The sequence below is a fragment of the Colias eurytheme genome, chromosome 19 (assembly GCF_061535395.1).
Source record: "Colias eurytheme isolate Ceu_HAF_F1 chromosome 19, ilColEury1 Martin Lab GWU primary, whole genome shotgun sequence".
Taxonomy (NCBI): Eukaryota; Metazoa; Arthropoda; class Insecta; order Lepidoptera; family Pieridae; genus Colias; species Colias eurytheme.
In genome coordinates, this window is record NC_142998.1 from 4,291,537 (window position 1) to 4,305,344 (window position 13,808).

General features: G+C 31.2%; 1 protein-coding gene across 1 annotated transcript; it reads left to right on the plus strand.

Moving 5' to 3' along the window:
• Positions 1-8,164: 8,164 nt before the first annotated feature.
• On the plus strand, positions 8,165-13,456 carry LOC149900112 (uncharacterized). Its single transcript, XM_090112848.1, has 5 exons — positions 8,165-8,266; positions 9,147-9,338; positions 10,250-10,394; positions 12,625-12,758; positions 13,241-13,456. The coding sequence occupies exons 1-5, from the start codon at positions 8,210-8,212 to the stop codon at positions 13,454-13,456; spliced, it is 744 nt and encodes a 247-aa protein (XP_089968974.1). The 5' UTR covers positions 8,165-8,209.
• The last annotated feature ends 352 nt before the right edge of the window (positions 13,457-13,808 follow it).

Consider the following 13,808-nt stretch of genomic DNA (forward strand, 5'->3'; position numbering starts at 1 on the left):
AACGTAGAAAATGATAAACGTGGATACATCTGCACCAATATAATTCAAGTGTATCTATATTTAAACTATTTTTTTTTATTTGTACTCTGTTAAAAATTTACCACGACCTTCAATTGCCAATTGCCATTAAGGTCAATCATAATATGAACTTATAAGCACTGATAAGAATACAAAATTAGCTTTTTGGTTTAAGCTCCAGGCAGATTAGAAAAGGATGGATAATCTCTCTACAAAGCAGCAGCCTTAAACCGTTATGTAACAATGAGTATGGAAACCGCGCGAACCTTATCTTACATTGCTTCGTGTATTTAACAACGCTCTGAATAAGCGGAGAATAAGAGGCAATGTATTCACTGCGGCCCGAAATTTTCGAGTTAGGGGCTTACAAAATAGTCTAAGCTTAAACTAGTTGGCAACTTTAGGGTTCGAGAATGATACACAGAAACTGTAAAATAGCTAACTATTGCCGATATTTGTACGAATTGTGAAATGAAATTAACCAATTTAATTTAAATTTAATCCAACTTTAGACAATACTTATATTGAAATATGTATAGAATTATTCCTTATGAGTAAGGTCACGGCTCTATTCCCCGGAGGGGCCAAGATGTCTTGTTTTCCATACGTATGTGTTGAATATTAATGTCCATATACTATGACAATAATACATACTAACTACTCCGCTATGATATATAATTGTAATTCTAAAAATAAATTACGTTTCTACCTTCAACAATGATAAACTCATCTAACAAAACTACATTTTCAATGTATATGCAAATCGTGTTTACTAATGTTGCGGATGCCAAGTCATATTAAATTTTACACAGCTATATTTTACTTAAGCTATTTTAACGAAGCTTGCATTATTATAATAATCCTTTATAAGCACAAAAATGCATAACATAAATTATATAATTATGGAGCTGTTTACCTCATAAATTTTCAATGCTCATCTAAAAATCTGTTTATAGATTTGATTAGAAGAATCATTTCTCTTAGGAAATGTATTTATTATATTATATTTCATCGTAAAATAGAAAAGAATTAGGTACTAAAAAAATATTACACATATTATATGGAAAAGGCTGAAATGAAGATAGATTTATATTCAACGCGGTTCGTCTTTTCGAAAACAGTACAATAAACGTATTTTTCTACATTTTTCCCGTACATTTTTTACGGTAATAGATAGGCACTAAAATTTTAGCAGAATATAACATATACTTATCAAGACGGGGATTTTATCGACAAATCCAACTCCCACTTAGCCGGATTAACGTTGTAAACCATCACGAAAATGAGCCTTATTATTAAGTAATACAGCGAATTTACGATAGAACGCTCCAAAATTAATTAATATCACGTTACATACATAAGCTGTCGACAGCACTATATAAAAGCAGATATCTCCTTTGGAATTTCCCACAATATCTAGAACGAAGCTAATACAATAAGCCGAGGTGCGGTATTGTCAATAACAGCAAACAAGACTCCTTTAGACAATAAAGCCAGCTGTTTGTAGAAAAATTTAATCGTAGAGAATAGAGAGTTTTCAAAGTTTCAGTTGAACTTTTTCACTGTAATTGGACTATTTAATTTCATCACTGCTATTATTGTTCTTATTATTCTTTACAAACTTGAGGAGAATAAAAATAAGTGTCTGAATTAAAAAGGTACAAATGATGAAACATGATAATGAAATGGTGAAGAGTGGTTTCAGTTTATACGATTCTTAAGTTATGTATTTTAATGTGATTAAAGCATTTTTGATCTATTTATTTTTATAGCAATATAGTTAAAATTTGAAAGACAATAGTAGAGTTTAAAGATACGCGATCCAATATAATAATGAAAAAATTTCCTACAAACGATCTTTTTCAAAACGATATATTTACCTACGCATCTTTTCAAATTATGAACAAATTAGAGAAAATTAAATAGCCAGTTTCGTAATTTTGGGAGCAAAGTCAGAAGCCAGTCAAAAATATTATGCCGCCTCTGTGTGCTAAACGAAGTAATTTGTATTCGCAAATTAATAGGTTACGTACACATTGCTTTAAAATGATTAATTGGATCCACTGTTAATTGGATAGTATAATAAGAATAACTTTAATATTTATTTATAACAATCTATGGTATATATATATATATATTTCTTCTACGATATTCTTACTCAAGTCAATTAAACTTTTACAAAGCAATTTTTTAAGAAACGATTAATGAACCATTTAGCATGGGAAAGCTAATTCTATTTATTGATTATTACGAAAATAATAACAACGGTTTACACTTAAACTTAACTTATTATGTTATTTGTATGTTAGAAACTGGAACAGTTTATATTCCATATTGCAACTGAAACCAGATTTCTATTATAGATAGAAGCTGCAATGTTATACAACGTTTAAAGTTTATTACATCGTGTTGAAATTTAGAATATTAATTCAATTGTTTCAAGAATTCTAATAAAAGATTATTGCTATCTGCATTAAATATTAAGGGCTGATTTTTCAATCCTTGGTTAAAACTTATTCGTCGAATAACGTATAAAACTACCATTTCAAAATGTATTCTTATTGCCCGCAATTGACAGTTTACAGGTGACATTTTAATATTATCGTGTAATACTTTATTGGACGGATAAGTTTTAACTAGGGATTGAAAAATCGGCCCTTACTCAAGAAAATAAGAGAGTGTATCTGGGTAAAATGGGCGAGGATATATTTATAAGTTTCTGTATAATATGTACCTACAAACATTATACAGATAACTTTTAAACTATCTATGTCCTATAACTCTATGTTCTATTTCTTTATAATATGTCTTCGTAATCACATTAAGTTAATCTTAATAGAAACTAAACAGGATATTTAATGAATTAACAAAAAATAGCATTAGCTTTTCATATTTTTGCTTTGATATTTCACGTTGCAATTCTCGATACCCTCGCGAACACTAATCGAATAACAAAAGGCCTTTCAATAAATTCTATATAATTTTACGCGAAGATGAAAAGAGGTAATTAAGTACAAAAACTCGACAAAGGCTTCCCTCATCCGTTATTTATTTTATATAAAGGTTAAGAGTCGCTTCCTCAAGGTTGTGGTTCGCCTGCGGATGGGAAGTACTTGAAATAATAATACGTATAATATTTGTTTTAAAGCTCTTATTTATAAACATCATATAAATCATGCTTCATGTATTATGTTAAATATATATACAAGGTTCATATATTTAAACGTATAAAATAGAGATTTTGCATATTATAAACTTCTTCTATTTTAATAATTGGTTGGAAAATATTTTGTAAAATAAATTAATACTAAACAGATAGTAAAAATGTTTTAATGCATAACATTTTCATATTAATACAAATATATTCAACAAGCTAATGTTTATGAAAATGCATGAGGTAAGGAGAGTATGAATTTAATTAAATTCATTGTTACAAGTTCAGGTTTCCTTTATGAATCAAGGACTATTAAACGATATAATGAAACAAGAGTTTATCTTTATACGTAAAAAAGTCAAAAATCTATTTGCTAATCCTTTATGAACCGTAAAAAATCCCAACCGTAAATATATTTCTATTGCAATTGAAATATGTATGTACACTTAAAAAATATTCGAACAATGATATTCCTTGTTCTATTAGAGATAGTTAAAAAGTAATGTTCATATTAAAAGATAATCAAACAATAATATCCCTTGCTTACTCTAGAAAAATAAGAGCAAACGGAAAGCGATCACATATGCACAATAAGAGATAAAAGCCTGCGATCAAACACAGCTTCAAAAAGCACAATACTACGGCTGACTAATCAAAGATTCCCACACAATACGATAGTGAGCCGCTTCAATGCAACCCCAAGATTAGAAAGGCGAAACTCTGAACACACGTAAGGAAATCGTTATCCAGAATTGCTTCTAAAGCGGTGGCGGTACGGAGAAAACTATTTTTGCAACGGTATTGTCACAAGTCTTTGTAATTTGCTTCGCTAAATTTGAATTCGAGACGCAATAAGCTGAGACTATTAAACGCTACTTCGTTACGTTTTTCCAGGAGACTATTCAAGTGGTTTTTGTCTTGAACCTGAGGCAAGATTAAATGTACATATACACTAAAATGCTTATTATATGAAAGGTGAAGGTTCAAAAAGAATGCATAGTATAAGATTACAAGACAACTTTTCAGTGTTCAAAAGTATGATTTTACTATCATTTTCTTTATTATTATTACCTTTATATTTTGGTACTTTCGTAACTGTGTTTAAAATTTAAAATGCTTATTGGTATAAGCCCAGCTCTAATACCCCCAATGAGAGCTTTACCAGTAAAGCCTTGATGATGAGCTACAATAATGCAAATACAATGCGCATAAAATTAAGTGTCGGAATTATGTACACGCGTAAATTGGGCTTGAAATTCAATAGTGACGATAGCTGGAGTTTTGATTCGTTATATAAGTGAATTATTAATATGCTGAATTACTTTATTAAACAACAGTTATTGTACAATGTACACAATACATCACACAAGGTTTTTTTTATTTATTTCTGTCTTAAAACCTTTAAAAATATTTGCAGCATCCTTTATTTCTTTGCAGCTTCACAAAATCAAAAGTTGTATTACGTAGGAATTACTAATTTGTACTTAATAAACGAAAAGTTTAAATAATTGCTACAATATGTAACATGAGACGAGGGACACTTAAAAGCTTCAAAGTTACGCTATCAAATAAATGCTAATTGAACTGGCCGAGGCCTGTACGACTGACCAAATTGAAAGTGGTATTAACTTTGAATTGCCTTAGTTTGCCAAATTAAAAGCGAAACCATTTATTAAATTACAAAGTACTTCCTGTAAAACTATGTAGAATATCGAATGGCGTAATGGTGCGTGAAAGTCCATTGTACTCGCCCTTTAAGCATAAATCAATTATCTGACCAGAGGAGCATGTAATGGCGATATGAGTAGCAAACGTGAAGCGAAATCCCGCCAATTTGCAGCCGCTGAAGCGCTGGCTGTGCATCAATTTAAGAAACAAAACCTAAAGCAAAATTAACAATGCATTCTTCTATTTTTACACTCGTAATTGGATTTTTGAAGCACAAAGGAACGCGGAGATTATTAGACTGTGTGATGGAAGCATGAACGTAATGGCATCGTAGTGTGTCTGAAATGCTTAGATACTTTTAGCTTTAATTCCGTTTTAACGTTAGCCAAGTGTGTATCATCATGCTTACTTAATGAATTATTTACTACTTATAAGGTCTCAAACATATTTAACTAGAGGTGAGATAATAGAGGATAAGTGGTAAATCTGCTTTTATTTATATACTAAATTTATTTTATATGTATAACTTTGGAGAGGTCACAAAAAGGTAGCGGCGAACCCATCCCATTTCGCGTTAATTCTAGATGAATACCTAAACACTTTGTTAAATGTCGGTCTTTAAGGTGGCCATTATGAAAGCGTGATGGTATGCTAAGAGTTTTACGACGTACGTGTCGAAATTCACACGAGAAAACCTCTACACATGAAAGAAAATATTATGAAAAGCCCTTCCAAGGTACAAGCAAACATGACATTCTCACTTATTAGCCCAGATAAGGAGATGAGGGCAAAATACCAACTATATTCGGGCTGAAGTAACCCATTTTCATACATAAACTTGATCCGACTAAAATATTAACAAATAAGAAATAATATATCGCAAAATAAAATAGTATAGTAATGTATATTTTGCAAACTTTCAGTTGAATTGTACTCTAAGTGGAACATATCTTTATTACATTCAATGCATCTCATTATAAATTTTCATTTTATTCGAACGAATGTAGCTCTAACTCAGCATTTTCTGCTTCATTGCGTTTAAAAGACCCCATTTTATTACTGAGGAAAATTTTAACAAAAAGCCTACGCCATTCGGGTTCATTTCAACTGTAAAGTTTTATGAGAACATTGAATACATACAATTTAATAGCGTAGACACTTCTAGGGATGAATTTAATAAAAGTATGAATTAATTCTTCTGACTAAAATTAATCGCTTGAAGTTATTCATCCTTTGTGTCATGATATCTTTTATTATAAAAAATGTCTTATAATAATTCTATAGCAACAGTTATTGGGTATTTCAATTACTATATAATAGAAACTGAAATATTTTCGTAAGAAAATTGCAAAAACTTTTCCTAAACTCAAACACTGCTACGGTAATACACACAACTCTCTTAATAATATATTATACCGTATTACGCAAGCCTTTTGCCGCTATTAATTTATTTTAAAGTACACTTTTGCTTAATTAAAATACTTTTAAACTAATGGCTCGCAAGTTTATGAATATTTATGATGAGTCAAAAAGTTCTGCATAAATAGTGTACATGGTTTTACTGTTTACATCTACGTGCGGGTAAAAATTAATCCAACTTATAATAAACTAGCTTCCCACGACTTTGTACGTGCATCCCAGTTTTTCCCCGTTCCCGCAAGAATTTCGGGAAATCCTTTCTTAGCGGATGCCTACGTCCTAAGATCTACCTGCATGCCAAATTTCAGCCCGATACGTCCAGTGGTTTGGGCTGTGCGTTGATAGATCACTATATCAGTCACCTTTGAGTTTTATATATATAGATTATGGAGAATGGGAGGGTCTATGTGATTCTTTAACGAAACATAGCTACGAAATTTGAACACAGTACGTTTATACTTTAATACTACGAAATTTATGCCACAAGGCTCTAGCTAGAGAAATATAATAACTATTACAATAGCAATTATACATAGTTTGGTATATAAGTTACAACAAACAATAAACAAATAGCCTTTTTCTATACGCATCTTTTTTTACTTCTTGTTTGTGTGATGTGCATGTGTGCCTAACAATGAGTAAGAAAATAAACGACGTTCCTTTTCCCAACGTTTTTAAGACCTAGCTTAGATTTAACTACTGCTAGTTATACGTAATTTGTTAAATCATCGTCTCCATCTATGAGCACTTTGTTATTTTAACGTCTCGTAACTGAACCAGGCACATAGTCTACGTTCATTGTAATTCTAATCAAAAGAACTAGATGGCGCTGATTTTTGTACAAAACAATCTCCCACAAAGAATATCATTATTATTTTTCCATTCTATGTTTCAAAAAGCATATTTTAACATATAATTCGCTTAACAAAATATTTGTTTGATTTTACCATCTCCATTTATTTTAGGGGAGTTCTTAACTTATGAATATTTGAAACAGCTTTCAGGTGTTCGTATACAAAAAAAAAACAGAGGAAATGATGAAAATTAAGCAGTCGGTACACCATTGTAATGTAATATGCCGCTTAATCTTTGTTCATTGAATGTAAAGATGCGTTCAGCATAACAACGAATGCATTTATTACTGAAAATCAGTATTATGTTATCTGTGCTGCAAATAAATTAACATTCAAATTACTACCACAGTGAATACCATACCAGTACGCATACTATGAAAGATATTTGTTTAGTGAACAATAAAATGTTTTTGTTTATATTTTACACAGTTTAAGTACGAAACCGAGATTGCATGAAAATTTATTAACCCGTAAATATACTGGCAGTGATACAGAAACGCAATTCCCTGGACGCATTGGATATTTAACTATCGCGCAAGTCGTAATTTTCTAGAATTTATTTTATATTGGTTAAGCTGAAGTTTTTAATGTATTGCTTAATACGATTACATATGAATGGAAAACAGGAGATATTATGTTAACAAAAATGTAGTATTGTTTGCTTATAAATAATATAAAATTATTTTCAATTCTATAATGTACATGTATAACCATTATACTTAAATTTTGTGTCTTTTGTGAACTTCAAGGAAAGGGTATTTGGTTGCTCATAGCAATGTGCAGCAAAAATCTCTCTGACTCGCTGACTCTCATATACCGCTAATGTTGAAGTTATCTACAGTTAAAAATGTCATGTTTACCAATAATTTATTATGAATAATATAAAACAATCAGAAGCCATGTGTACAAGAGCTAATCAAAACACCGGCCAGCTCAGTCGTAGCAAACGAAAACAATAACGAACAAAGAAACAACATCCAGTTGATCGCTCATTAATGAACTGGTAACTGTGCTAAATAAACTATTCGCAAACGAGTTTAAAATTATTTCCAAAGGATGTGTTACAGTTGAGATGTGAATTGGAACAAACACAAAGATGAACCGTGAAATACTTTTTATGCTCGCCGCTTTATTCGTCGTTTTCTCAATCCAGGTCAGTTTACTAAGCCTTTTTTCAAATGGAATTTCGCATTCTATATGTGCATTTAGTTGCAGTCTGGGTGAGACAAGCCGACTGATGCGCTTTGAGAATTCTCTAGCAGAGCTTGATACTATTATACTTTTGTTTTCTTATATATTGAAGTATTTTAAAATAACATTTAATCTTGTAGCATTTAATAGGATACATCTATATTGAAAAATTAATTTATCGTCATCTTAATTCTTCAAAAAAATATATATCCCTAATAAAGATAAAGGCTACTTTTGTGGTCTTGTTTTCGTATATATTTTTAGATAGTTAAAATCACAATTCACCCAATTTCTTGCCCTTGTTCCGTATTTATAGACAAATCGTAAAGTTTATAGTGCGCGTATTTCATTCATTGCTTTATTTTACGCCGGTCCTTGCTTGCCTCAATAGAATTACGACTGTTAAGGGAGATATAGGTTTTCGTTTTGTTTTATCACAAAATTTTATCAAAATGGGTCATTTTAATGTTTGATTTGTTAATCTTAATAACCTCACTTTACCTACTACTTGTTTCAAAATCTAATAAATTGCGTATTTTATTAGATTTCTCATAGACAATATTATGCTTCGCTCCAAAAGTACATGACATAAAAAAGAAAATAACCTCCGACGTTAGATCTTAGAGATTCCCTTTTATATTTTGTATTCGACACAGAAACAAGCGCTACTTTTGCTGCTATTACTTTATTTTATCTTCTTCATTAAATAAAATTTTAATCATTATTTAGATTTAAGCAATTTATTTGGTTTGAATTCATAATTTACAAAGATGTAGGTAGGTAGATATTGAAGATAGATATTTCTCTTTGATTTTATAGTCTCATTTTAACTTTTTTTCTAGACAACAGACTTCCAGGATAATCTAATAAACGGCTATCGCACGTTAATAGCGGACATTCAAGTGAGGACACAAAAGTCCCGGGAAGACATGGACACGTTAGTGTCGCAAATAAAACTCCTCATGAAGAACGAAGCCGACAAAGCAATAAATTATATGACGGTGTACCTTGAACAGATATCGCTGTACTTTCAGGTGAATATGTTGTTATTATGTCGTACACGGGTTAGGCTAATGGAATGTTTAATTGTAACAAATGGTAATGCGAGATAGGATGTGTATGTTAGTTCAGTATGTAGGTGTACCTATTTGATTATAATTGTCACATAGTTTTTTGCAAAATTTAAGAAAGCTAGTAAGCTTCGTTACTACGTTGCATAAAGACATATCTACTATTTTTTAATGAGTTATAGACTCACATCAGTCATATTAATATTATGTTAAAGTATAAATGTAGTGTCTAAAATTTTGATAATTGTGACCCACTCTTAGATAAGACAAATGCCATTCGAATATAATGTAAATTACCTTTTATAGCTAAAGTATCATTTTAATGTGGCGTTAAATGTGTGTGATTAGATAGCGAGACCCCATTTCACTTGCCAAATAAAGCGATTTCTAATTACGTTGCTTAGTAACAATTAAGGTAACAATATTATTTCTTCAAAATTCATATGAAGAATCCATTATTTCATGCAACATGTAATGTTAAATTAACATCACTTAATTTTAATGTAAATAGTATCGATTTTAGATTTAATAATACTGTTTTGATAATTTTTATTGCTTCTTCTTGTTTTTAAATCGTCCTCCAATTAATTAAATTAGTCATATGATTGTAGGTATGCACAGAGATAATGCAAGTGTTAGGAGATCATTTATATTTTACGGACAAATACGAGCGAGTATACAATGTTTAATAGAAAAAAAGCAGCAGTTACTGGATAACAAATTTACTATTCAATCCCTACCATTTCAATTCGATACGCACCGTAAATGTTATTAAATATAAAATTTACGAGCTTAACCCACTTTATTTAAGTGGGAACTTTATATCTTAAGTTTTCCCGATAACCCCAATGTAACACGGTTTAAAAACTTGCTAGGTCATAATTCATGATCGTAAACCGCGAAACGGCACTTATTGTAAGGAGAGCATCGTAAAACTGCTGGGCGAGAATCTGCAGCTCGCTGATGAGAATGTCACGCTCTGCTTGGCTCTAGGCTACCAGAGAGTACAGAGGTTGCCAGGTAAGTTCTAGTTTATGGTATGCTATAAATCGATAAAGAAGAAGCTAGCTATCTTTCATGTAGAACTTTCTGTTGTGAGACACAAGGACACTCGCCAAGGCTTGCAAATGTTTTATGCGCTGAAGTAATTTTCCGATTAGATTTTAGAAGTATCACACCGCTTTCTCATCGAATCCGAAATTAATTAGACGTAAATGACGTTAGAAAATAATAGTATAAGAAAAATTAGGACAGTCATCTTCCTGGACAACCGTTTTATTTTTTAAGGAAATTTAATTAGTTTTAGCAACGTTATGAAAAACATGTAGGTAGGTACTGCAAATAACTTTACATTCGATATACATTACAAATAACTTTACATACGATACATTCGATCGAGCAAATCATTTGAAGATTATTTTGTTCTTCATATGATACAAAAAAGATGGATACGCGATTTAGTAAGACGTATTTCTAACACCGTGTCTCAGGACTCTAGGGAGCACTTTTTGGGAACAGCCTGCTTTGAGCAGGGAATAGACAATTTTCGCTTGATGAATGCGAACTGGGACGCGCTTCTTGTTTCAATTTGCTAAACAATTGAGCGCAGTTTGAAACAAACAATTTTCTAAAATAACACGTATACTATACAACTATAATACATGGATTGCTTGTTATCTTATTCTCTAAACGGTAGAGAGGTGTGTGTCCATCTTTTTTTCTCTCTAAAAAATAAATTGATATAAAAAACTCTACTTCAGAAGATTTTCACTAAGATTTCACTCTCACTAATTCTGTAAAATCTATTGAGTTATTATCCTTATTTTATTAGAGTGCAATATTAGTTGGAAGGTTGCGGATAGCCCATTTCTGTTGGTTCTGTTTACAACTTCAACATTTACGCTATATCCGGAGGTTTATGTCAACCCACATACCGCAATGTGTTATTTTACGAGTCTTCCTTGTTTGTCTAAGTGTATGTCCGTTTGGAACAATACAGGATGTGTTCATAACCGATGTACAATAATACAGACAGTTAATAGATTGTTTACTTTGCGGAAATAGTTTATTTTTTAGTGATAAATAGCAGTTTTAAGAATGTAGTGAGATCGTCCTGAAATTGATACATATAAAAAAACCGCGTTTAAAAACATAAGAAAATGGTTGCACATCTAGCCTATAGGTGTGTCAATTATAGTCTTTTATAGATGCGACCTACAACATATTCTATTAATGATTTAAAGTTACGTTCAGAAAAAATACTATTTCAATGTAGTATTTTTGTCAATATTAATTCTCTGTAGGAACGCGAATGCCTGAATATTTGCAGATTCGATTATATTTAGTTCATGAAAGAAAAAGTTGTCGAGATTTCTTACTACCGAGGCATTGTAATGCGTAGAAAAAGTATTACAATTGTATTGAGAATTGTATAGTCTCTTCTCACGCTGTAACGAACTCAAGAAAACCACTCAATAATTATTATTTGAAAAGTTTTATTTACATTTAAAGATTGCGATGACTTTGTTCAAGAAAATATAAATGAGAATATTATGAGCACTGCTTTTATATAAAACATAAATAACGACGTAGGTAATGGTCTAAGATCCGAATATAGGTCGACCTGCACCGGCGTGATAATAGAATGAGACCAATTTTATAATAAATGTAGTCTATTAAAAAATCTATTAAAGATGGGTTGACTGAAAAATCCTGAGTACCGGGACGTCCAACCGGACGGCGTCCAGATGGCTGTCCCAGGTACGCTCGTTTCGCTGCTCGATCTTCCTCCATTCTTACATCCATCCTCCATTCTCCATTCTCGCCTAGTACCCACGACACAAGCCTTAATTGAGCTTACTGTGGGACTAGGTCGATTTGTGTAATAATGTCCTGTAATATTTATTAAAAAAAAAAATATTTATTATTCTTTCCACATGGCCGAGCCATCGGAGTCTTTGATATATATCGAAAATTGATTATTGAAGTGAAACTTCTTTATCGGGGTTGGACAAAAATTTAGTGTAACATTTTTGCGTTACGCCATACGCGTTACATTTTTGCGTTACGCCGTACGCGTGACATTTTTGCGTTACGCCATACTCGTGACATTTTTAAGGTCATAAAGAAGTTTCACTTCTTACGTGTGTTCTCTAGTACACGCATACATTTTTTTTCCATATGTTTAAAAACACATTTCACACTAGAACCGCCAATCACCAAAGTTTTAATAGTAATATCTCAATTCCAGAGAAGTTGCAAGTTCATTTCGAAACTTTGGAGAATCTTAAGAAATATTCGGCGTCGAAGTTGTTCGAATGTCAGAAGCAACAGCAAGTTGGAGGGAATTGCTCCCACGAAAGCCAAGATCTCGAGAGGACTGTGGTATGTGTAATATACTATTTATTATATTGTTTTCAGGGTTGAAGTCAATCAAACTGCTAAATAGGTAAAGATAGGTAGAATACTATATCTTCGGCTAGAGTTCGTATTTTTTTAAAAGAATCTTCACCAAAAACATAAAAACTTATTTGAATGAAAATTTGACTGATTGTTTTTTAAGTTATTCTATATTCGGCGAAATTTCAGCAAGCTTAATATGATAATAAACATCATAAATATTTCGACATTTAATGCATAATTTAAAGAGAGCGATCAGACATTAATAATAAATGCTTATAATTTTATCGCAGCTAAAAACGTTCAATATTAAAATTAATACCGTTCGAGATTATTAAAAACATAATAAGCCCGAGTTATTATGATATAAAAATATGCCTTTAAAATATGTTGAAATAATATCCATAATATTACCCCTGTTTTAATAATTAATTCATACAGTTTCATATAAAAGTCGTTGTTTTCAGTTTCTCTACGAAACATCACCATTTCCTGTAGTAATGGCGGAGATAGCCATTCATGGGTTCAAAGAAGTTTCAGACTTAAGTGTATGCCTAAAAGACATAATTTCCAGAATGATGACCCACTCCGTAAAGGTCATCGGTGACTTCAATAGATGTATTCACAATATCGAAATGCCGAAACTGAAATATTTATTGAAGTTTATGAAGAAGTATGCTTGAATTAACGTAGAAGATAATAATAGATTGCGCGTTTGTAATAAGTTTTAGTGGTTACGTTTGTGTCTTGGATATAAATAATTTTGTCAATAAAATCTTTGTATAATATTTTTCTTTTATTAAACTAGCCCATATTATTTTTTTAAATGTTCTTTTATTATATTTAAAACCTTTAACATACACCTATTAATGTACCGCTATGATATTATTAAAGCTTAATCGAAAAAGAAATTGAAACAAATCCTACATTTTGAATATAAATATTAAATGCTCTGAGGAATTCAGTAATCAGCAAGCATTTAGCGCGCGTCTAGACGAATGTTAGAGAAAAACCAGAATATTCCGAATATAATTA